This window comes from Dermacentor andersoni, chromosome 5 (genome assembly GCF_023375885.2).
Source record: "Dermacentor andersoni chromosome 5, qqDerAnde1_hic_scaffold, whole genome shotgun sequence".
In the NCBI taxonomy this organism is placed as follows: Eukaryota; Metazoa; Arthropoda; class Arachnida; order Ixodida; family Ixodidae; genus Dermacentor; species Dermacentor andersoni.
In genome coordinates, this window is record NC_092818.1 from 81,584,213 (window position 1) to 81,610,705 (window position 26,493).

Genomic DNA, 26,493 nt, shown 5'->3' on the forward strand with positions numbered 1-26,493 from the left:
CTCGTACAAACTCACGCCTAGACTGCACCGAGATGGAACCCTTCGTGCGTTCTTCAAGGCATATTTATTGAGGACGACGTGCGTTGCCTCGAGGTTAGCGTCTCTTCCACGCTCTGAAGACGTGCGGTAACAGTGATGCACGTGAATAAAAAGGTGTACTTAAACCATTCTATTAGCCCCTGTTGGAGACAGAAATTATTTTCTGGTCCGCAGGTCAGAATAAATTGCCGGAACATATTACCCGCGCATGCTACGGCGGCATTGTCATGCGCCTGTGCAGGTATTCTTCATGTTGCACCTCCTTTTGTTGTTTCTTTCTGGATATTTTATAACTTAAGAGGCAACAAACAAGTCACGAGACTATATCTGCATGTCACCTAAGGTAATAAGCAATATTACCGAAATAGTATAGCCTTATACCGCCGTTAAGATAAGAAATGCATGCTACCTGTTTAGGAAGTCGAGTCACACGCATGAAGCCATGTTCTCAACGCGATAATAACACTATCATGAAATCAAAAGTTCGATAAAAAGTCGTCTGGTTGACAATAACACTATCATCTTCAAACCATGTTTCTTCCACTGCTTTTTTGCCGAACCAAGAATATGAAATTCTGCATAAGCAAGAATAGTCATATGCAATCGTTGGGGAAACAACTTCTTGTGAAATATACTCAACGGTTCTTTAGTTGCACTGAAAGAACGCCGACCATTATCAAAGGCGCCGCGTAAGCATATTCAGGAAAAGATTGGTTGTCAAATTTTCATATCGTACTTCACTACCAACGCCTCATACCAGTCAAGCGTTTCATCCATATTCTAAGCCGAATGTCAATATGTGAAATATTAAAGGGCTAAATAGGTAAGAATATAAGGAAAGAATGAACATATTTATATTCACGCCGTAGAATCAAGCAACAATGATAATACAATCCATCGCAGTGTGGCAATTGTTTCAATAAGCATAGCAGTCCCTTCTATATGTGAAGAGGAAGACACGCAGCCATTCTTTATCCTTATGTTCCTCGCTCACAGCAAATGGTGTCACTAACCTTTTACGTACATTTCATTTTCTAGTGCCTGCCCACATAAATTTAATTAGATTGCTTTGGGTGCCTGGACATAAAGGATTAGTCATGAACGAAATGGCTGACAGTCTCGCGAGAGAGGCCCTCAGTGGCCCTGTATTACCATTACTTCCTACAATAGCTTACCTGACGACTACAAGATTCAGGAGATATACAATTACTCAAGACTTTTTGAACCCAGCTGTAGCTAATTTTTCAGAATATCGACACCTCCTATTCCCTTGGCCCAAAAATTCCTTTCACACCAGAAAAACTGAAGTCATCTTTACCCGATTACGTTGTCGAATACCAAAATTAAACTTCTATCGTCACAGGGCTGGTCTGGTGCCCTCCCCTCTGTGCCCAGTCTGTGGAGAAGATGAAACAATAGATCATTTTTTCATAATCTGCCGCCGTTTCACTTCTTTAAGAAAAAATCTAGAATCAAGATTTACGCAGCTTGGTTTGAGCTTTTCAATTATAAATATCCTTTCTCTAGGAGCCTCCTCTCTTGGAAAGTGCCACAGGGATATTTGCTCAACCGTGGAGGATTTTATAAGTGATACAAAGAGATTGTCTTGAATTCTTAAACATTTTATTTTTGTTCATTTTCTCCAGTTAGCTTTACCACTTTTAGTCTTTTAATAAAGATAGCCTAATTTCACCCAAATCTTGGCCAATCCCCCACAGTGGGTGTGCGCCATCGCATAAGGAATACCATACCATACCATACCATACTTCGTATGCGCAGCCAGTCCTGCCTGTGGCCGCGCCTCTTACGTACGCGCAGGCAGTACGCAGGCCTCCGCCTGCGTCTTTAGCGACCCAGTCCCAACCAATGCCACTGGAAGCCCATGCTGCATCTTGGACCGCACCGAGAGCTAATCCTTGGAGGAAGCCTGACAATCGACCCATCTGTTATTCTTGCTGCACTCCCGGAGACGCCGCCCGATATTGACGCCGCCGCCCTGAAGCGTTCGGCGACGCCTCTCGGCCCTTCCGGTACGGCAGCCAGCCCTTTCGCCAATACGCCGCTCGTTCCCCCCAACCGTACGCTAGTGCTGACCTCCCAGAATTTCCTTCGCGTCGCTCGCCATCCCCTCGCCAACGCTCGCTCTCCCCAATGCGTCGGCGACCCGCACCACCTGACCAGGAAAACTGAACGTCGCAGTTCAAGAGGCAAGAACTGCACCCCATTCGAACTGCCTAAGTCCTTGCGCCTGTCCTGCTAACGTGGTCGAAATTTGTGTAGAAGGTGTTCCTGCATTCGCTCTTGTGGATACCGGCGCAGCCGTTCCTGTGATAGCCGCCAAACTGTGCCGTTCGCAGCGCGAGGTGACCACGCCACTTTCTGGACTGCATGTCGCTTCGTACGGCAAGCGCGCAGCACGTCACTCCGCACGCAACCTGTACTGTACGTGTGCTTATTCACGGCATTGTTTACATCGTCGAGTGTATTGTTCTTCCCACCTGCTCGCATGACGTCATCCTCGGATGGGACATCTTATCCCGTCATTAAGCCGTGATGGACTGCGCACGCGCCGAAGTTGAATTTTCCCCTTGTGACGCACCCTTGGAAGAAGATTCTGACCGCCCTTCTAAACTTACCGTGCGTGAGGACACAGTTATTCCACCTGGCTCCTTCGCCCTCGTATCCATCTCTTGCGATGCCATCACTGATGCAATGGTCCTCTTCACACCATCCGACGTCTTCATGAGCCGTAAATCTCTCCCATTACCCTTCGCGACGCTTGACATGGCCGGCGACTGCAGCAATATATGCTTTTACAATCCCCTCTGTGCGCCTATTACGTTGCTCGTTGGTGAATGCCTTGGCTTCGTGGAACTCATCGACTCTTCGTCTTTGGTTGACGTCCCCGGAGACTCTTTTGATGTCGACTCCGGCCAGTCACCTTCGATTTCCGCGCTTGAGGAGACGTGCAGGGATGCGTTCTCGATTGCCATCGCCGATACCCTCACACCTGCCGAACGCGCCGACCTTCTTGATCTCCTGCACCACTTTAAAAGTTCATTCGACGTTTCACAACCTTAACTTGGCCGCACGTCGGAAGTGCGGCACTACATTGACACCGGTTCACATCAACCGTTAGGTCAACGACTGTACAGCGTCTCTGCCGAAGAGCGTCGTGTCATTACCACCCAAGTCGAAGATATGCTGTGCCGTGACGTTATTCAACCTTCGCACAGTTCCTGGGCATCTCCTGTCGTTCTCGTTCGCAAGAAGCACGGGTCTATTCGCTTTTGCGTCGACTACCGTCGATTAAATAAGGTAACGCGCAAAGACGTCTATCCGTTGCCGCGCATCGACGACGCCCTCGACAGTCTACAGGGAACAGAATTCTTCTTGTCCCTTGACTTGCGTTCAGGGTACTGGCAGGTCCCGATGGCTGCGGCCGATCACCACAGAACCGCATTCATTACGCCTGACGGCTTATATGAATTTAACGTGATGCCTTTCGGGCTTTGTAACGCCCCTGCCACCTTTGAACAACTCATGGACAACACGCTGCGCGGCTTTAAGTTGTCTATATGTCTGTGTTACCTCGACGATGTCATGGTTTTCTCGCCTGATTTTCCGACTCACCTGCTCCGCCTCAGACATGTTTTGACCTGTCTAACGAACGCTGGCCTTCAACTCAACCTCAAGAAGTGCCGCTTTGCCGCGCGAGAGCTCGCCATGTTAGGCCACGTTGTGTCCAAGCACGGCGTTCTACCCGATCCTGCAAAACTTCGAGCAGTCTGAGTTTCCGAATCCTCAGACCATGAGAGAACTTCGAAGCTTTGTGGGCCTATGCTCATATTTCCGGCGCTTTGTTCGGAATTTCGCATCGATCATGGCGCCATTGACTCAGCTTTCACGCGGTGACGCCGCCCTCTCCTCCTGGTCCCCTGCATGTGACTCCGCCTTTGCTACGCTGCGTCGTCTTCTCACCTGCCCACCTATTCTTCGCCATTTCGACCCGTCAGTTGCAACTGAGGTACATACAGATGCCAGCGGGATCGGTCTCGGCGCCGTCCTCGCCCAACGAAAGCCCGGCTACCTCAAATACGTAGTCGCCTATGCGAGTCGCACGATGACAAAGCCTGAGGCCAATTAGAGTGTGACCGAAAAAGAGTACTTGGCCTTAGTATGGCCACTTGGCAAGGTCCGACCATACCGGTACGGGCGCCCATTCGTCTTGGTCACAGATCACCACACGTGTTTCTGGCTCGCCAACTTGAAAGATCGCACTGGCCGCCTAGCCCGTTGGGCACTACGCATCCAGGAGTACGATATTCGCGTCGTATACCGCAGCGGGCGCACATACTCTGACGCAGACGACCTGTCTCGTTCACCTTCACCTCCAGACTCGGCCTGCGGAACAACTTCCGCACACTCCGTGTCATCTCTTGACATGGACTCCTTTGACACCGCGCAACGTCGTGACTTGTGGATCGCTTCTCTTTTCGACTATCTTTCTGGATCATCGACCATCCCTGTGTCTCGAACCCTCCGACGCCAAGCAATTCATTTCGCCATTCGTGACCAGCTGCTCCACCGACGCAATTACACTTCTGAAGGCCGTCGGTGGCTTCTGGTGGTTCCCCGCAGCTTAAGTCTCAAATATGTGCCGCTTTCCACAACGATCCGCACTGTGGCCACGCCGGAGTCTTCAAGACGTACGAACGAATTCGCCACCGCCATTACTGGCGCGGCATATACAATGTTGTACAAAAGTTTGTTCGGTGCTGTCTTGACTGTCAACGCCGCAAATCGCCGCCTTACGCCCGTCTGGTGCCTTGCAGTCGATCCCGTTCCCTGCCACACCCTTGGATCGCGTCGGCATCGACCTATACGGCCCGCTTTTTATGACGCCAGACGGTAATCGGTGGATCGTAGTTGCTGTTGACCATTTGACATGCTACGCCGAAACTGCTGCTTTACCAAGTGCTACAGCGCGGGATGTAGTCTCTTTCGTCCTACATCCCTTCGTGCTTCGACACGACGCACCTCGAGAACTCCTCAGCGATCGAGGTCGCGCCTTCCTCTCCGAAGTCGTCGAAAGTTTGCTTTCGGAATGCCATATTATTCATGGGACAAGCACGGCACACCACCCACAGACTAACGGGCTCACAGAGCGATTTAACCGCACACTTGGTGATATGCTCTCTATGTACGTGGCATCTGATGATGGTAACTGGGCCCGCATCCTTCCATTCATCACGTTCGCGTACAACAGCGCGATCCAGGCCACTACGGGATTTTCACCTTTCTTCCTCGCATATGGCCACGAGCCTACGCATACCATGGACACGCTCCTTCCATACCGTCCTGACGCCTCCGAGTGTCTACCTGTGTCCGACGTCGCCCGACAAGCCGAAGAATGCCGCCAGCTAGCGCGTTCTTTTACGACAGAGCAACAGCAGCGCTAGAAAGAAAACCGCACCGACACGCTTCCAAACACCACCTACGCTCCAGGCGTTCTTGTGTGGTGGTCGGCCCCTTTCCAAACGCCGGGGCTTTCCTCGAAACTCGTCTCAAAATTCGAAGGGCCTGACCGTGTCTTGGAGCAAACATCCCCGGTGAATTTTCTCATTGAGCCACTGTCACCACCTGAAGATTTGCGCCGGCGTGGTCGTTATATTGTCCACGTCTCGCGTCTCAAGCCCTACCACGACCCTCCGCCTCCCGATTCTTAAGGCGCCAGGATGGCTCTTTTTGTCCGGGCGGAGATTAGGAAGGAGAAGACGCGCATCGCGGCACAGCCGCATCGCCAACGCGTGGCTCGGCTCGCGTTGTTCATTGCTGGCGTCTTTTTGGACAGTGCTTCGGGCTGTCTCGCCGTTCCCGGTCACTGTGCATTTGCATTAGGAGCCGTCAATAAACCTTTTCTCATATAATATAGAAAAGCCGCAAGCTGGTCAGGTTAAATGCCAGCGACATCTCTTCCGACAGTGCACATGTACGGCTGCCGAGCTTCTCTAGCGACGAATCGGGCTCTTCGCCACGCCTAGACTTCGTTTGAATCTCAAGTACTTGTTCAAAACCGACAGGTAGTGCTACATTTACTGACATTCGATTGCTGTAATGTTTGCACAAAGCAAAACATCGCAAGGCTTAAGCACAGTGAAACGTTTATTTGTTGTGGAGACAGAACTGTATGGCAAGAAGTAATTTTATTGTAATCGGTTACTTTTTCTTTTGAAATGTGTAAAAGCCTTCAGGACGAAGGCTGCGCCTTTCCTGTGCCGGTCTTGATAACTCTAAGTGAATTGTTTTACGTGTGAACCATCTAGCTCCAGGACAAGTTCTGCTAATGAGGACAAAAGTTTCAGCATTAAGCGGACTTGCTGTTTTAAATAAAGTCGCCGTATTCTATGACGCTATTGATTTGGCGGCTACAAGTTATGTCTGATGTAGCACCTTTTATGTCTTGCCCTGTTAGCATCAGTTGAATAAACGCCTCACTTTTGTTTGCTCTTCTTTGCTTTTGTGCTGCACTGTTAACACCTGGGAGTCAGCCTCTATTAAAACCAAAGCATACGTTTGCAAGGTGAGAAGCGCACTCAAACTTTTGCCCTCATTAGCAGAACTTGTCCTGGAGCTAGACGGTTCACACGCAAAGCAATTCTGTTATAGTTATCAAGACCGGCACAGGAAAGGTGCAGCCTTCGTCCTGAAGACTTCTACGCGTTTCAGAAAAGATAAGTTACCGATTACAATAAAATTACTCCTTTCAAGAAATGTAATTTGATTGCAGTTAACAAGTAGTGTCCCGACAAAGAAATTGGGCAATTACTAAAAAGTACTCGATTACTTAAGCATTACTTAACTCCCTACTTTTATCAAGATTGCACAAATAAATTAAATACAGTGAGCTGGCCTGGCACTTTCAGTGTGTCCATTGCATGTCATTACTGGTTGCTTATTACAGCGAAGCTGTTTATGGCTAGGGTTCCATGCATCTCTGTTCTGCTTGTGAAAAAACCATGGGCCAATCCCGCAGATAGTGCTATACCGGGCCTAACTGCATCGCTCGTCATCTATCTCCACAGAGTGGCATGGCTCATAATTTTATTCACTAGACATCGCTTTTCAACATTTTCTTTGGTAATTCTCTCTACTTTTCTTCTGAAGCTATCTGCAGCAACACTGAAAACTCGTTCAGTGTGAGTTCTGGAGAGAAAGGCTGTGTTGTGACGCACGAACACCTCGCTCACAAGACTGTTACTTGAAATGCCGAGATGAATGTGTCTGTGTCATCTATGAAGCGTAGCGCTTCATTGTTGATGGCGATAGGGGAAGGGGCTCCCAATAGAGTGAGTATAAAACTGAAGAGCGTCATCACAGGTCCTGGCATCAATGTTCGAAGTGTTCAACGCTATAGAGTCATAGAAGCGCCGTTTCAATTTGACGGCCAACATCTGGTGGACCTTCTCCCGGGGTCCTTTAATGGTTAGCCATTTAAACCTAAGCGACTGATTGTAGCGGGCGGCAGTAGCCGTTCACGTTCATTGAAAATGTGTCCAAATGCGCAATGCAATTAAATTTGAAGCTGCATAGCACTCAGCCCTAAATATACTGTTCGTGTGTTACAGTCACAGATATTAGGTGTATCTGAGAAGCGCATATATGAAACACATATACACGTATGCGTTTAACGGCCAAAGACTTCTGTTTATAGTGCTGAAGTGATAGACTGCACTAAGCAAAGAAGGACTGAGCAGCGACTGTTACCGCTTATGAAAGCCACCTAAAGGCGCATCCAGAAGAGAGAGAGAGAGAGAGATTTCTTCTAAGAGGGAAGCTCAGAGGTCTCACTTCCAAGAGAGGCATGCAGATCTGAAAGCCTGCGATGATGAAAGGATGGAGGCATATATCTTCAGGACGCTGATTGTGGGAAGGAAGTAACTCACGGACAGGTTTTCACCCCTGTGAACACTGCAGTTTCCGACAAATTTAGTTGCTCAAAGCTGCATTGCATGTTAGAGCTCGTTTCGTCAAAAATTTAACTTGTTACGTGTAATTGCTTAGGAAAATGGTAATTGAGTTCCAGGGAGCGCTACCAAGTCAATAAAGTAATCGTTGAATTACAATATCAGCAAAGCCATAATTGATTATTAGTAATTATTGAATTGTTATTCCTTACGTACAAGTCTGTGATTGTGTGACCTTTCCTCTGCCTGTCTTGTTAGCGCTACAGTTGCTCTTTAAGTGTGTCCGCATCATCGTCTTTATGACTGTATGTATTAAGCAAAGGTAAAATAATAAAATGAGAATTCGACAGCAGCTGATAATGTCTAGAGTTGTTGAGATGATAAACTGGATATCGCATTCAGCTTAGCATCAATCTTCCTAGAAAGTACCCTTGAACAAAGAGCATCGATTTGTAAAGCAGTGATTGTTGTCTTTTATTGCCGCGTCTCCAACTACAGTACCACACATGCACACTGTTCGGCCTAGCAGCAGGGCCAGAGGACCTTGCCGGCGCTGTCGGCGATAACCCAAGACAAGGTCTTCTCGATGCTCACGGCCAGGATGTCACGAATCACCTCGTAGTACCCCCAGCGCAGTTTCTGGGTTTCGGGGTTCTCGTCCAGACCAGTGAATGTGGTGCTGAAGTTTCCGAGCTTGGGGTAGGCATGAGCTCTGGGTCCCTTCCAGGCACCCACGGACACGTAGAGACGACCGTGGACCTCCGGGAAAGTGGTATCAGCCGAGACGCTCGAGCTGTTGTGGTCGTACTTCAGCTGGCTCTTGACTTGCACCTGAAAAAGTGTGGCCACGTGCTGTTAAGCCGACGGGAATGGTACAGGGATCCGAGAGCTTTCCGCCCTTCCTTTCCTTCTTTTTTTGCGTCAGTTTTGCTGCACGCTTGTCCATCGCTTCGAATAGTTCCTTGTCGCGAAGAGCTTCCTAACGATTACTAGAAAAGTTACCGGGACTAGCACAAGCCAAAGCCGCCATTAGGGGGGTCTGAACCAGCTGTTGATCAGAGTGCAGTTTTTATATTAGTGAACAGCATGTCCAAAAGAGTCCATGTGCTAAACAACTTGCGGCCCGTGGCTCCGCTGATGGTGGTACTCGTCAATATGCGCTTCCGCTCTGTGCAGTGTGCGTGCGTATGCCCAGAGTACATAGCTTCTCTACGGGGCGGCCATTGAGGTCTAAAAATTGCCACGCAATATATGCAAAAACTTAGATTATGCTTCACTCTTTCTATATATTATTAAACACATCGTCATCGTCAAATTTATTATCGGAATTCCTTCGAGTGGTATGGCTAGAGGCTTTTCTGAGGTCTGCACACAAAGAAAGACAAGAAGAAACGAGAGAGTTGTCCAGATTAGGTCGTCTCGTCTATGATCAGGACAACTTTATGGTTACGCATCTGTATAACCTCACTACGAAATCCCTGCGCCACCGATCACCGGCTCTGGTGTTTCAGTGGTTATGGCGTACTGCTGCTGAGCACAGGGTCGCTCGCGGGTTCCCTTCTTTTCTCCGAACGGCCGCTTTCCAATGAAAAAACAATATACAGTAGATCAAACGAGTTGGAATCTATATACGGCGAAGCTTTTTGTGAGTGCATAAAGAGACGAAACACGAGTACACGTACACGGACACACAAGCACGGGCGCACACGAATTATGCCGAGCCTTTTGTTAAATGCATTTGCTGACTAGTAGAGAGTACGACAGACGCCTTGAACGCATCATAGGTTCAGAGGCAGCATGTGCATATGTACGTAGCGCAGTTCGAATCCATTCTATCCAAAAGAAGCGTTTACTCCATCATTGCCATGCAGCAGCGGATGCACGATGGCGAACTTTCTGGTTCTATTTTTTTTTGTCCCTGCATGGTCGGCGCCGCCACTGCCGCGGAAGTTCGAAAGCGAGCGCCATCTGGTAGTGGTGCAAGAAACCCAGCGGTGCGCGCGGCACGCGTGCTCAGCTGTGCTGTGATTGGTTGGCCTATTCGGCAAGGGAACAGCCAATCAGAAGTGCCCGCGGTCACGAAACCCCACGAGGTTCGCAAAGAAAAGCTTAGTTTGGAAGGACTGCAGAGCGTTCGCATGCCGTTCTTTTGGTGCACACTAATGAATCTGAGGTGTGTAAAATGAATCCATAGGTCCACAATATGGCGTCAGTCATAGGCCATGAGTTGCATTCTGAAATTAAAAAGGATGCCGATGATAGTAGTCCTTAGTGAGCCGAAGGGTAGCGTTTTGAAACGCATGACAATTTTCTTTGGAGCCGTTACAAACTTGCTTACCTACAGTACCGAAGAGGCAGGAAGCTCGGGTTATTGTGATCCTACAATACCACTGGAGGTCAGCTGGCCCAAATCCAGTACGCTGGCTGAAGTTTTTAATGGTGGTTGCCACGACATTTTCTACAAAACTGTCTTGAATCCAAATGTATAGCAAGAATGCAATTGGAACTATTGGCAGCGCGGCGCTAGCGCGCCATCTGCACATGCGCTCTGCACGTTTTGAGATAAATATGCGATAAGGAAACATCATAAAGTGTTCTCCACAATAGCAGTCTACAATTAACGCGGCTGATTCAGCTCGCCGTGCATGGGCTGCATCCACGACCGCTACCACATCGTCAATTTCAAAACGAATGGGTGAAAGCGTTATTGTTCTTAGATAAGTATCCGTGCTGTAAGGAACCCTTGGACAAGGTCTCCAGTGGTGAAATCTTGTAGACACTTTTTATCTATCCAGAGTAGGTTATGCCTAGTAGCTTTCTGCATAGATTCACTACGCAATGGCCGCTGAGCTAGAAGCCTTGTGTTGCCATTACTTTAGAAGCAGGCTTTCTCTCTGTTTGGCAACCTTATCGCCTTGTATCTTACGATTCGGGCATGCTATCTTCCACTTATAAAGCTCAAATAATGTCACTGTAGATTAACTGACACCATCTAGGTATGATCGGGCGCTTCAAGAGGGAATCTCAGCTCCTTACCTTGATTTCTCCATAAGTGACGTTACAGCCGACGTAGACGCGGTACGGGAACCGGCTGTAAGAAGAGCAGTCTCCCGAGCGCTGGATGGTGCTCAGACCCGTGATGGTTGATTTATCGAACTTGACGCTCAAATAGTGGGGGTGGTCTCTGACGCGGAAGCTGAAGCCGGGTATCGTCAGCGGGTCGATGTACTTTGCCTCGGCGGGCAGCTCGTCCTTGAGTACCTTGTCCACGTACGCATTGAGCTCCTCGGTGGATTGCTGTTGGCTGAGGCCTGCAATAAAAGAAACTTGTGGGTTTATGGAGTTATGCCTTATCACTCCAAAGACCAAATAGCAGGGGAGAGTTAAAACGGTTGCGCGGAACGAGGCACTAAAACCTAGAGCGCGGACTGTTGATGACGTTTTTGACGACACTAATATGCTGTTGAATACCTGTTCTGTTATACTTCACTAACATCCACTAATCAGGAACGCTAGTGAATAGTTACCACCAACAATTATTATGCATTTGTCGGTTAACTTGATCTGTTTGACTGCAAGGGCGAAATGTGTGCCCCACCTACGGAGTGTTTTATATTAGACAGTTTTAGAATGGCGTTTGTCGCCTTAAGTACATAAACGTAAGTACCTTTGCGGGACGTTACGGTGCGTGTCCTTTCGGGTCATTTAGTTTACCGTACGGAAACGCAAACGTAAAGAAGACGTTACAAAACAGGGCGCCGTCTGGTTCCTCGTTCCAAACGTATACAAGCCAAGACGATCCATTAGCAACCGCCCTGCTGTAGCTATGCGGACGCGTCTCGTCAGGCCTACGGGCGTCACAATCGCCGAACGATCTCAGAAAATGGACGTGCTATGCGCTCATAACTAACTTTTCAGGTGAGTTTAGAGAAATCGAAAGCCCATTACAACAGTTACTGGAGATCAATGCGAGTGAGAACGTAGCCATCACGAGAATTCACGCTGAAGCGGGAGCCATGGATTTCGCCATGTTCGACAACGCTATTTCTTAGAGTCCGTAAACATTACGAACGTTAATCGCGCAGAATAACGTACGTTATCATAGCGAACGTAAGCCACAGAAACCCAATAACGTTCGGAGCATGCGCAGTGAGGACAACGCTATTTCTTTACTTACGTAATGCGTTTATGTTTGGCTGCAAACGCTATTCTAAAACTGTCTATTGTAACGTAGCAGTGACGGTGAAGAAGGCAGCAAAACTGCTAATGACGAAACTAGCGTTTTATTGGGCGAACCTGGGCCCTCAAAAGCAAGTTACACCCAAAGCACAGCTATAGCGGCGAGCATGGTCGGCGATCGCCGAAACTTGGATCAGCGGGTAAAGCGCGTCGGCTTTTATACGTCGGTCATCGAAGGTTCCAGAGTAAGCGCTAGTGCCCGCGTCTATTGCAGAAAGTTCTACACCATTCGCGTCGCGCATACATGAAATCAGTTTTCGCAAGGTTTGGTGACAACAGACAGCGGATAGAACCATCGATAGCATTCTAGAAGCTTCCGATACATGCTGGCGCGTCCTGCGCTGTACAATAACATTTGTTAGGCGTTGAAATATGGCCACCCGATAAAGGTAAGCAATTACCCGTGTACATATACAGGGGTGTTTATACGGGAGTGTTTTATTTTATCATTAATTTTTTTATATCACCTGTGGAATATACCGCAACTATGTTTCTTGAGCCAGATCACTCTAACTAGAGGCGGACGTTATTTGCACTAGAAATTAGAATGAATACTTGGTAATTTAAGACATTTTCACTAATTATCTTTTAAACGAATTACTCACCGGGATATATTGTAATTTGGAAATTTTGCTCGGTGATATCAAAAGCCAATTCTGAGGATACTCGTTCACAAAGTTTGCGACGAAATGCATTGGTGTTTCAGTAACCTTTAAGCTTCAATCCATAAAAAAAAGGTGTCTTGTTAAAAAAAATGAAGTGCGACAACAGGAAGTTTTAACCGCAAGTTCGCCTACGCTCCTTTCATAACTGAGACTAGTTTAAAAATTCGTTCAAAGTTAATGTTCGTTGTGAAATCCCTGGCTTCGGTCCATGTATCAGAATTGGCAATAAATTAATCATTTAAAAAGTTTACACATATTTTGCTCATTAGTAAATTGTGCATTTTTATTTCCGGTGTAAGTCGGGTCCACATCCTCTTGCAATACAGCTCACTAAGTCGACTATAGTGCTATACGCTACAGGCGATGTTTAAAAATTTTATGAACGTCAAAATAAAACACCCAGTAAATACTATGCTTATATCGCACAAAGCGCTGATATTATTATTATACAAGGTGTGTTATGAATCCTAAGGGCTCATTTAGAAAGTGGGTAGTATTCATATTTGAGACACGATAAAATTGTACATGCGCACACCCTCCGTATAGTCGGCTATTCGTTCATGTTTCTTTTATTATTATTTCTACCTTCCTTTTTTCTTCCTTTCCCTTTTAACAACTAAGCTCGTTGTCCTACTCGAATTACGTTCACGTCCTAGTAAGGCGTGCACGGAAAAGAGAGAGAGAGATGCAAACGAGAGAAAGGCAGGGAGGTTAACCAAAGTTAAAGCCTCCGAATTGCTACCTTGAAAAGCGTGCGCAATGTACTATCCCCACTCATTGCAAGACAACTAATAAATCAATCCAATATTAAACATTGCACCAATATAGAGAACATTATATATCTGCGGGGGGCAATTGTGAAAATCTGGTTTGTTAGAGTGACAGAAGCGCATAAAGATGTCATTATAACTGCTAATGAAATTCGTTCGCCGTTTGTAGTAGTTGCTGTAATAATTTGAAATAAATGCCGGAACAAAATAAAACGTTGACAGAGTAGAGGGAATACATTGCAGAGCGCGCATTAAAACTTATTAAGACGCGGATTACTTTATAGCGTAAAATGTAAGCATCAAGGTCACACAAATACAAGTGCACCCACGGAGAACTTACGAACCATATCCGCATACAAGTTAAAAATTTGGATCGAAATGAAGCCTTGGGAACAACACACAGGGAACAACACACTGTGTCAATGCTGGGGAAGATTTCGACTGTTTTGGTCATTTAGGAGATCCTCAAAAACATCACCGCAGGAACAGCTATAAAGCGCCTTCTGAGGAATGAAGTGGTTGTAGTTAATTATAAACTGTCGTTATAAGTAAGCAAGTAAAGATTCCAAGCTGAAGCATTGCGCAGAGCCCTCTAGCGTGTATATCGATCCCGTCTTAAAGCCTGTACACGCAGTGAAAATTGTTTGCTCTAAAAATGGCTATACGGAGTGAAATATAATAGATTCAACGTGGTAATCAGACTCGAATGCCCTCGTGCTACGGACCATAGGAGCTATGGTCACTTAGCGCAAATCGACAAAAGTACAGGGAGGGTGTGACAACGTGACGTCGGCGGTGTCGGTGAAGGAAAATTAAGAGCATTAAAAAAAAAAGAAAAAGGAGCATTAAATGTTTTGAACTAGCCAGCTCCATTTCGAATGAACCTCTCCATTTGGAACTAAATTCTATATTTCTTTCTCTCTATATATGTGTTGTTCTACATGGATCAACGAAAGCTCGAATTGCTGGGATAGCAAGGCGTATCCTACGTCAGACAAAAGTGTTACTTTCAACATTTAGTAGAGAAACCTATCTATAACCCCTTTAGTCGCAGTGCACACATTCGCGCACGTGGCTTGTTTTCGCTGGTAGTGTGTAGTTCTGGCAAAGGAAAAGCGGCGAACATTAAGCTTCCGGTGAATCGAATCCCCTGCATGCTCATTACATTACACGTCTTCATTACACGTTACAAATCAAATTACTTCGATTTACTGCGTATTCCTACAGATGGCTACTTTGCTGGAGCCCCTGCCATGTTTTGACTTCACAGTACCTTCTCCTGGCCCCCAAGAAGCCGCACCAGTAAAATTGCGTAAAAAAAAAAAAACATTTCAACCGGTGTTCCCAAAATCTAACTTAGTGTAAGTGATCTTTACTAGCAACGTACACATAGAATCAAAATACTATTTCTGCAACACTAAAAAAGAAAATTAAAAGAAATTATAGAGGAAATTCTATGGTTGCACAAGCAAGGAGATTACAGAAAGAGAAATATAGATTTTTATTTTCGGTCGTGCCATAAATACTTGTTTCATAAACTCGAAGTACGGCTATTTAACTTCTTTAAGAGGACACACTACTCATTGGATAGGATTGATATTTTAAAAATGTACAATGTCTCGTCAACGTTATTTTGTGAACGGAAAATAAGTACGATTTTCCGGCTCCTCAGTTTGTGACTCAGCAATAATGTATTATGCGTTGCATTAGAGTAGCGTTCACCAATCGAGTTTCTATCAGAGGCAGCGTTTTTTCGTCTTACAGTGACAGCCCGCCATACCACCTAGCTGTAAAACCGTGCTACGACTCCACTGACTTCATATGCGAGTTCATTTATCTTATGCGTTGACGACTCTGAGCCAATTAAGAACGACATGCAATATTGTTGCATTCAGCAAATTACTTATAGGTTACGAACAGAGTTACGAAACCAACTGGTTCGAGCACGTAGACATATCCTAGTTCGCAACAAAATGTACTAGTATTTCGAAACAGCCCAGTGACATAACGGGTTTCCACTGAAAGCGTCGAATTAATCGCACGAGCAGTTTCGCTGGAAAGAACATATGCGAATGATTTTGTGAGTTCACAGACTTTCCTATGTGTCATCAGTGTACGATTCTCAAGTTTAGTTTTTGTATAGCTAACTTTCCGTTTGATGCTCTTATTTGGCCTGTCCGCTGCCGATGAAAAAAAAAAAATAACAGGCCGTATTAACGTTAATTTCCTTATTATCACTCGTCCATTCGCTTCAGTAATGTACCAGGGCTAAACCCTGCCTATCTACGTGCTTTGCACTACAAAGCAGCCCAGAAATAAAACTTATGAGTCAGGTAAAGCTAGGCTAACGCCGTATGACCACATGAGAACCTCTCACCTGATGGCAATACTACCTCGAACTACCGTAACAGGAGGATATTAAAGAGAGCAATGAGTCAACGGGGTTTTACTTTACACAGTTCAACGTGCAGAGTATTGTGTAGCTGCTTATTTTGTTAATTTCAAGCACTTCTAGCTTAAGATGTGATCTGTTGGCTCAGATGACGCCTTTACTTTTATTAAACGCTACCTCAACGGCGTCTCCTCGAGAAAGTAATTTAAACTAAATGAGCTCATTCGCGGCGTACTCCGTATTTATTTATTTTTTCTTTTCAAAAGCAATTATAACAACGCGAATCTACTTGATAAAAAAACATAGGAAGCAGTATAATGCACAAACATATGTATACCACACAAATGACATATACAGCTCTTGATTTCCAACTGGTGGATGGTAGCTGGAAGTCAGCGTCTGTATATGTCGTTTTGCGCGTCTTTTTTGCCCAGTATATTGTCGCTGCAATGCTCACTCTTTATCAGAAACTGAGTAGCACCTATCGCTAACTGCCAATACATACTCTCCAAGTAGGAAAAGAGGCTACAGTAGCTTTAGCTGTGCATAACTTAACTTCAATTGGCCATCACTTACGCACGTGACGATAGTGATGCCGGAAACATCGCTCCACAAATGCTTTTATCAAGTTGAAAAGTTTCTGCGCAAGTGCATTTCGGTTGCCTCAAGTTGCGCTAATCTTGGAGTAACGCATTGCTTACGTTTTGTTTTTTTGTTTTTCTTCTTTCTTTCTCGAGGGGGGGGGGGTCGCTCCAATTTCAGGCTATTCTTGAAATTTTCATACATTTTCAGACGATTTTGTGATAGTGTTGAACAGAAATTGCCGTTCTATTTTTCCATTCATGTTCGGCAGTACAATGGCAAACGACTGCTGTCTTTTTTTTTTTTTTCATGCGTGGTATCAAGACAAAGGACACAATGTAGGAGAACAAACGCAGAACACAAGTCTCTAGCTGTTTCTTACGCTTGACTGTCTCTGCAATCTGTTAGGTTTAACCGCGCATATAGTAAATCAGCACTTACAGCCGCAATGGTGGCTCAGTCGCTATCAACACCGTGCTACAGAAAACGAGGTCACTGGCTCGGTTCTCAGCCGGGGCCACCGTATTGCGATGAGGCCAAAATGCGAAAATGCTGCTGTACCTTACAGTGTAGTGCAGGTTGAAGAAACTTAGGTAGCCCAATCCTGAACTAGTACGCCCGTACGCCTTCATAGCCAATCGCGGAGCTTCGGGACGTAAAATGATTACAGCTATTGATGAATCATCATTTAAGAAGCAGAATGTTCTGCCATACTGTGCTCGATCAACAGCATAGCTAAGTTCCGGCCTATATATAATGCAGCCACAGTCACATTAGCTCCGCATTCGAGTAACTGCTCTCTGCTCAAATTGTAATAATTCGTATTCGACTATAAGACCTTAAATAGAAAAAAAAAAAGCTTTTGGAAAAGCATTCTCAATATGCATTGCAACGCGTATGGTGGTAGCCTGAACAACAATGCGAAAGTTCAATGACGAAACTCGCTTCTGAAATTTTAGAATTTGGTGCAGTAAAGACCGTTAGGATTCAGTAGACTAATGCTCGGAAATTCAGCTAGTCAATTATACTAACGCCCAGATCATTAGCGAATGTGGCCAGCTAATTACGAAAGTGTCTGTTAAAAAAAAGGTTGAAAGTCGCTCTCGGGACCTGCTTTCACCAAACAGTCTGCAAGCTAGAACGGTTCACAAAATAGGGGCCCCACCTAATGCTCGTAACAAACGTAATATCAGCAAAGGAGGTCATAAACGTACCAACAGTGGTTTTTGCCGAAAAGCTTCGTGAATTACACCCCGTAGACTATTCTTAAGGTCGATCCTTCAGAGGCCACACGCCACATGCCGCGTCTAAACGTGCCGTGCATTTAAGGCTATGCTTTCACAAACTTAATTTGAGATGCCATACTCACTATGCAAACGCGGCTTGTATACACGCTGTACGCTCCATGGCAGACAGACTCAGGGCGAACAATTACGGTCGGAATGCGCATTATTAACTAAAATTACTTAATTAAATGCGTAACGTGTACTCTTATGATCCGCACACATTTTTAAAACCTGAAGACAATTTTATCCTAAGGCAAATGTCCCCATCATATTCATCCCGAGCTTTTCACTTCGTACTCTCGGATAAGCGCAAATGCGCATAGCGGAGTATTTGTTGCGTAATCGTCAGTTTTCGCCATGCGTTATTTACAGGACAACTGATATCAGCTTCACCTTCCTTTTACACTGGCGCGGAAAGCTCAAGGAATTCCATCGCTACGGCTCTCTTACTAACGATGCCCCCCCCCCCCCCCAATACTGCCCCATATTGTTACCTCCAAGTACGAAAATCAGTGGCACAGACTGACAAATTCCGGGATGAATATTTCGAAACAAGAATCTGGAAAAAAGGAAGTAAAGAATGAACTTGCCTAAGGATACTAACTATCCTCAAATTTCCGACATAAATGTGCACCACAGACTCGTAGATAAATAGGTATTTGGTGCTAGTTGCACACTTTCGAAGTATATATATAATTTCCCCATAGCATAGTGTGGCTGCCAAGGGGTCCGCATTATGCATGCATGTTGCGTTCTTGCAGCTCGCATACCATTTAAAATACTGGCGAGAGCTAAGCTTCGTAGACTCGCGTCATACATAGCCCTGTAATTTCAAAGGTGGTAGTACGCAGTAGCCAACCGCGTCGCCGTGTTTAAGAAGCGTTAACTGCGCTAGACGCTCTGCAGCCTCTGTGTCGTTGCAAGCGCTATTCTGGAACGATGCCTAACGTAGCTGGGTTGCTTTTTATGGCCCTTCGCGCAGTGCAAGAACCGTTATGTTATGCTAGGGACGTCCATTTCCTCTGCTGGCGGCGGACCAGACGGCATACTTTTAAGCAAAAAAACATTTTAACTCACCTGCCAAGAGGAGAAGCGTCGTTGCGAATAGAATCATCCTGCTGCAAAATAAACGACACTTCAGAGATGCGGCACATATATTGCGGAGTTTAATAAAAGCCTGTATGTCTCAGTAAGCAGGCAAGTCTACTGGTTTTACGGAAGATACAAAGCATGCAAACTGTTTTTTTTTATGTTTTTTTTTACCTTTTGTGGATAAGAAGTTACCTATTCTGCAAGAGAGCGGTGTATATTCGGACATTTGTAAACCTAAGCCAGTGCCTTCATATAGGCGTACCTTATTGCGACGAAGAAGTGCAATCCGATGTGGCAGTCCGGCTTGAGCTGTCGTGACCGTACTGCTTAATACGGACTCCATCTCACCACGCCCTTAACTGAACCAGGTTGTTTTCTGTGAGGCGCAGCCCACGTTCGTCTCAAGGTACGCCTTCTCGACTACGAAGGCCACGTGTCCCATTAATCGCGTCATTCAGGCAGTACACTAAGCCTTTAGCAAAGGGATTTTCCAAAGGCGTCCGCACCAGCGCACGGCTGGAATGAAAGTGTGACAAAATTCTAAAGGAAGTGTACAGTTTCGAAAACGCTTGTCTTCCTTATAAGCTACACTTCAGCCACACTTCCTATTCAAGGGTAATATCAGGTAACGTGCAGTATGTCTACGAGTCGCCCTATGGGACACTCATGAAATCTCCATCATCGTTTTACTTGCAGCTACAAGTGGTAGTGTCATCACCAATTTGACAATTCCAGATGGTTATGAAGTAGTTTCCGCTAGAGAAATTGGCAGCGAGTAAGTGCCGGTGCACGGAACAAGTGACAAACCGTGTTTCTTACTTACCTTGATGGTGTGCGTGCTCCTTCGTGAAAATGACTTCGCACCGTATCTGCTCGCGCCGCTGCTTTATAACTCAAAGTCGAGCCGTCATGTGGTCCGTTATCAGCTGGCAGAAAAAAAAAATATATGGCATCCTGTCGCTGTCCACATATAGAATGTGAGGTGTTTGCGTCCCGCCGATCGTTTATCGATGTTCAATAGATAAGCGTCGCGCCACGGTCGTCAGCACGAAAATAGAAAAAGAAAAAAGTGCTCCTCCGAAGAGATAAACGCCTACTACACAGAAAGCACCCTGATTGTACATTGTGTTGAGCCGATAGCCGTGTTTTTTTTTTTTTTTCTCGGCTGTGTCGGGCACTACCTGCGACGCATAGTTGTCAAGACACAGGTAACCGGGCGCTTTCATTTCGCAAAATAGTCGTGTCAGACAAAGTGTGCAATAGATAGAAGGGTGCATGCTGGTTGCGGTCTATGTTCTGATATCATAGCTTCCGGTGAGCAGCAAAATAATCAATAGCATTACAAAAGTGCGTCGCAAAAAACATGGTGACTTTCAGAAACAGTCATCAGACACACCACTGCAGCGAAAGGCAGGCGCGTTTACTAGGTAAATTGCAACCGGTGAATGTACAGGCGCGGGTCAAACTGCAGTCTTGAGCCCTCTGACGAAGCATGCCCTAGTGTACAAACATAGTGTGACGCATGCCTGTGTTTTTGTGCTCGTATGCCTGCTCATACGCCCACTTTAGGCCAGCCTACAGTCGGGATCAACAATGAGTGTAAGAGATTACACTGGGAGACCAGCAGCATCTGCTTCGGGCGGCGGAGCGTGTGGTTCAGTGTCGCACGTCATGAAAGACCCTATGGGAGGATTTGGTGGACTATGTTCTGAAATATTCAGATATCCTGGGAACCTACGTTTCTTTTCGTGTTTTTGGCATGCTAATATAATTCCATCAGAATGTCCCAGTGGATCTCTAGTACGTGCAACTGCGAGTCATTTTTCAATAATTAATTTTGTTCACGCTAAGCTTATCAAATGCCATTCTATACGTAAAACCGGATATCTTGCCGGGGATGGAAGTCAACCAAAGATCGGTAGGTCGGTTGGCCTTGGGAGCCCGCGGTAAAACCGCAAATGAGGCAGTTCAGAGTGACATATGAGTTGGGCTTCTCTTGAAGTCAGAGAAGCGCAAAGAAAAATTAGATTTGAAAGACCCAGGGACATAGATCAAAATAACTGGCCGGCTAAAGTGCTCAAGTATGTGTACTTGAAAAGCGTGGACACAGAATTAAGGAAGAGCTCAAGAAAGTTGGCAACCAGGTACAGGGTAATTGAAAGTGTAAATAAACAACCAGCAGTAATAAAAAAAAAGAAGTCAGAGAAACAGAGACAATGAATTGGATGCAAAGAATGGAAACAAGAAAGACCCCGTATATTTACAATGGGAAAAAAGAAATTAGAAGGGGGAAATCTATACGACAACACAGAGGGCAGTGCGTCGCTATTTGAGGCTCGCACTGACTGCCTAAGAACAAATACATACAGGGGCAAATATTCGCAACAAGATGAGGCATGTATATGCTGCAGCGAAAATTCGAGACGACTCAGCGCATCCTAATGAAATGCTGGGGGTCTCACCCAGTAAGGTCCGTAAGTAATCTACACCTCCCAAAAGCGCTTGAATTTCAAGTGAACGGAAGTATGAACTGGTCAGTAGGTAAGATAAGCAAGAGGTGTTTAGAGTATTGGTGAAAAAAAAATCAGGGAAGAGACTGATGCGACCGGATTTGTTACACACATCGGTGCTAGATAGAGAAGTTTCAAGCTAGAGAAAAAAAATTGAGATACATACTAAGATGGAAAAATGAAAACATCTATTGCATACCCGATTAACTCAAGCGGGCTCGCTTGCTAATTGTCTCCGCCCCGTTTCAAAGGGGATGCCAATAAATCATCATCATCATCATCATAATCACCATCATCATCATCACCATCACCCCCACCACCACCACCACCACCACCACCACCAACATCCTGGCCATGCCTGGCACGGTTGCTGAGGGGTCGGAGCGACAATAAGGTCGCGAGTGCATACGCGCATCTTTAGTCTCAAAATTTTGTTTACCCCGATGGGAACAAGCTCCTAGTGAAGAGGAATGCGTCGGAGAATTGAGCATGCGTGAGGTGAAGCGAAATGTCGCATCCTTTCTCAACACATGCCACAAGGCCAATTGACGCAATGAAAAACAAGAGAGTATGTATTCAGAGCACGTAGGTGGGCCCTATTCCAACCATTGCCACGCAAGATACGGCTATACATAGCTGCAGGGTCGTAAAATTTGCAATACCACGCTTTGCAGGCGGTGTGCTGCATGGCTTGTCACCTCCTTGCCGCTTGACCCACGTGGCCACAAACCGATCTCATTAGCTGTTTAATACCCCGTTATGCGATTGGCGTAACGTTCGGTGCAGTAGTAAACACGATTAAACAATTGCATAATAGTCTCATGCCTGCTCCAATGCACTTTTGTTGTTTAGTAAGCTCAAACAAATGAGAATGTAGGCTACATGAGCCTTTAAAAGTTGTAACCACCCATTCCCCCGTAGATGCGTACGGACATGCCGCAGCTACGCAAACATGTTTAATCTATTTAAAAAATGTGAACAATAAGAAAAACAAAAGAAACAACTCATATGCACCCACGTTAGACAAAAGTTCGCATCCTCTGTGCAATAAAGACGCTACTATACGCGTAACAAGTGAATGTAACTAGGGATCCACAAGTGCGTACTAATGTTTTGTAATCATTAGTACGTACTAGACTACTAGGACATACTAATGTTATGTAAACATTAGTATGTCCTAAACATACTAACGTAGAAGCACATCCGCTCCAAGTGAACTGGATGGCCGGAAAATGCAGCGATGATCGGTGTTCTTGAGGCCTCATACGGTAGCGAATTGGAATGAGCACAAAAACAATATTGACTTAATGACTCCAGTGATGCTTTTGTGTCATAATATATTGCCACATTGTTATTCATTTCGTTTTCAGCAATGCATCTTGTTGCGTGGAGATCCCAAATTAGTTCTTCCGAGGCATGTAGCCCGTCTTGTGCTACATTGTGCTTTGGTACGCAAATGGGACACGTGAAGCTTCACTCTATTGTCGTTCCATCAATGAATACAAACATGTTAACCATCTTGCGATAGACTCATGTTAAGGACTGTAAGAAATTTAGCTTTTAGGGAGTGCTTTGTAGGTTTTTATCAATCTATGGAATTGTCAGAGCCGCAGAGGTTATCACCAAATGCCAAGGCGGAAAATTGGGGGACCGAGCCATGTGATTATGCCGTGGATTATTATCGGGTTGTTATCAGACCGGTGAAATGTCGAAGAGTTTCCTGAACACGTAGATCATGAACACGTTGTTCCCTGGCCTCAGCTACAGCAAGGTTGCTCAATGTGAGCAAGGATATGCGAAGCATATTCTGAAACTGAACAACCAGCTTAGTTGGGATACGGTCAGAAGACGTAGATTATAAATAATGAGGTGGCAATTGTCTGTCGAACAAGAGCAACAAAGAAGTTTAGGTATAGGGAGTCTGATGTGCTGCCACACTTATTGCCTTGCCTGCAATGCTCCGCAATACGTTGAGACTACGTAGATAATTATAACGACGCACAGTATCTGTCAAAAGTTTCAGAGCCGCTTCATGGGGGCAAGATCTGTTGCCGGGCGCTGTAGCAGTACTCTTGCAACAAGCGTGGCGCTCGCAACCATCGCCTGAATGAGATTGACAACTATCTCTGAGGCTTTTCGGCAGCAAACTTTGTGTAGCGGCGGCAGTACGTGCTCTGAGATCACGTATGGTAACAGGAGCAGTGATTTAATATTTCCTACAAAGACTTCAGTTGTCTATGCCATTACAAGGATAGCTATGTCGGCGAGAGGGCATGGTTGCGTATTAAAACGTCAATTGCCATCGCTGTACTAGTGTGCTTGATTTCGCGCGTCCACTGTGAAAATTTCGTATTTTGAAACTGCCGCCATCCGTTACTTAATGTCAGAAAGGGCCATAACCATGCCCCGATCTGACAGTCGGCTTTTGTGAGACGTGACCTCATAAAAGAGTGACGTTGCAACCTGTATAATCCCGCTGCAAACAACCTCGACAGCTCCTGCAATACAACTCCGCGCCATCATGTGTCATCCACATTCTTGCTTGCCACATTTCTTTCGGCGGAGTTCCAGCATGTGTAACATATTAGTAGAAGTCCAAACCAAGCAGAGATTCACAGGTTGATGGTGGCATCACATGATGGTTGATGGTGGCGACAAGTCAACGTTTTGATTAACAAGGGTACTTGCCTTCATCAGGGCAACAGTTGCAAAAGCTGTGGCCAGAGCAGAAATGAAGTGCGTCAGCACAAGAAAACTGTAACAGATATTTCCCTTGCCTCGGGTTTAGCGATATCCCTTGTTCTACCACTGGAGATCAGATTAGTCGAAATGCCTTTTCCGCTGCGTTTCTGAGGTTTGAAGATTGTTGAAGTTTGAGGTTGATTGATACCCGCGACAGTAGAGAAAAAGGGGCCTCAGAACGAAAAGTCACAAAAGGACGCTTCAAAGTGTTCGAAGCACGACAATGAAAACAGTAAATGGCAGCGCAGCACAAGTGCACTAGCACTCATAAAAACTAAGGAAAGAGAGAGCCATGTCTGTACAGATCCCACAAGTGGGGGCAACATCGCTATCTTATGCACAGACAAAGGTAAATAAATTATGCATCGATGACTTGTACATTTGCATAGGTAAGCTGTCTATTTCAGCATTAACTGATATTGATTCGATACATTTCTTTGTCTTGCCAATTCGAATAAAGTCATGATACATCGTAGAATCCGGCGCTCTTAAACAGCGACTAACGAGGCACAAGCACGACACGGTCTAAGAGCCCGCAGTGCCCAGTGCCTTGGCTCAGCCTCCTGCAAACACGACTCTAAGGATACACTGGGAATCTGCGACAACCAGCGCTGAATTTCGTCATGTCCGATCTACTGCCCTTACGCTGAAACGGGCACGTGGAATTGTACCAGACGTTTGCGCAAGACCGTTCGCGCCGTCTCGTCCATACTTAAGACACGGCTCTCACCTTTTGCTCTTCTTTGTGGACAAGGAACCCGTATGACTCCCGTAAACGTCAGTTCCTTTCTTTCTGTCTTTTCTTTCTTCCTTTTTTCTTGTCAAACGCAACTTTTTTTACATAGTTCATCTCCTGCTGGACGGTGTTTCGCAGTACTTTTGGTTGAACAAAAAGCACAAATAGAGAGAGAGAAGGGAAAGAAATCCTTTCAATGACTACAAAAATATGCGTAAATGCAGCCCTGACTAAGTGTTTCCTGGAAGGATATATATAGTCCTGCAGCTATCGACATCGCTAAAAGAGAATGTACTAGCTTTTTTTTTTTTTTTGCTCGTTTGAAGTACTGCAATATAGATGGAAAGGTATGGGAGGGAAATATCCCTTATGTCACGCTAAAGCCTTGCAGTTTTGCGAATCTTAAGGCTGTTTCACATGCTGGGACTGGAACGACGAAAATCGGTGCAGTCGCACGCGTCGCAATGCGATTTCTAGAGGGCCGATTTCACATGATTGCGATTTCAACAATGCGACTGGTGCGACGCCCAGGGTTGCTTACTGCCAGGTTTCGTGGCACACGCTGCATAATTCTTTCATTGTAATGAATAAAACGTTTACATTATAATATTATTGACTTTTCTTGATTAGGAACAAATAATATGCACGTTTACTGATTTAAAAACGTTAGTTAAGATTTGTCTTGGAGTGCGCAGCGGCGGTTTCAGAAGTTCAGTGCGACATGGCGCACGCAAACTGTTTGCAGGTGGTTTAGCGCTGTGTGTTCTCTCATCTGCCTTCTATGACCGTTTCGTTCTGCCTGCGCTACAACAATCTACCAGATGACCTATCGACAAGTTCGCATAGCTACCCTCACCGCATATACAGTATTCGGAATTCGGCTGCCACGAAGTCGTCGTGTCAGCCCAACAAGATCCTCGCGCTACCCGTGCTCGGCGTCAGCTTCTGGAGAAATGATGCGTATATATTGCCCGTGATAGCGCATAAGTGTTGCCTGTTCCTATCCATATTCTTGCGCCAAACGCAACAAGAAGCACCAACCCGAAAGCCCGCGTGTGCCCCTGAACGAAGCCTCAAATGATCTGTGTGATTACTGGATGTGGAATGAAAATTGTGTTGTGAAATTCAACCGTAGCGCTAGCCTGGTTCGTCCATCGCCGTGCTTGCTCTGTGAATATATATGGAAGTCCACTTTAAATATTTCTAAAGGTGCAAAAGCCGACGTATCAAATGTTTTGAGCAGTTGCCGTCACTTTGTAGAAACCTGTACGTTGTAACATAGCATTCTAAGAGACACGCTTCTCGTCCACTTTGTTGTCCTGTGTCTCGCGCTGATAGTACACTCGGAACTTCTAACAAGACCATATCAATACGCGCTATTCATAATGCAGGATCGTAGGCCCACGGCAGGCGCACTTGCCGTAGAATTTTTCAGCTTTCTGCTCAGCCTCGCACGCCGCTCACGGTTAGCCT

At 45.7% G+C, this 26,493-nt stretch overlaps 1 protein-coding gene and 1 long non-coding RNA gene across 2 annotated transcripts in view; one reads left to right on the forward strand and one right to left on the reverse strand.

The window, feature by feature from the left end:
* The window catches only part of LOC140218486 (uncharacterized), an 876,148-nt gene that overhangs the window by 831,785 nt on the left and 17,870 nt on the right, over positions 1-26,493 (forward strand). The gene's annotated exons all lie outside the window — the stretch shown is intronic.
* LOC126530821 (uncharacterized) lies at positions 8,456-19,924 on the reverse strand. Its single transcript, XM_050178114.3, has 4 exons — positions 19,856-19,924; positions 19,018-19,058; positions 11,043-11,317; positions 8,456-8,837 (listed from the first exon to the last, which is right to left on the reverse strand). Exons 2-4 carry the CDS (start codon positions 19,052-19,054, stop codon positions 8,529-8,531), a joined length of 621 nt encoding a protein of 206 aa, XP_050034071.1. The 5' UTR covers positions 19,055-19,058; positions 19,856-19,924; the 3' UTR covers positions 8,456-8,528.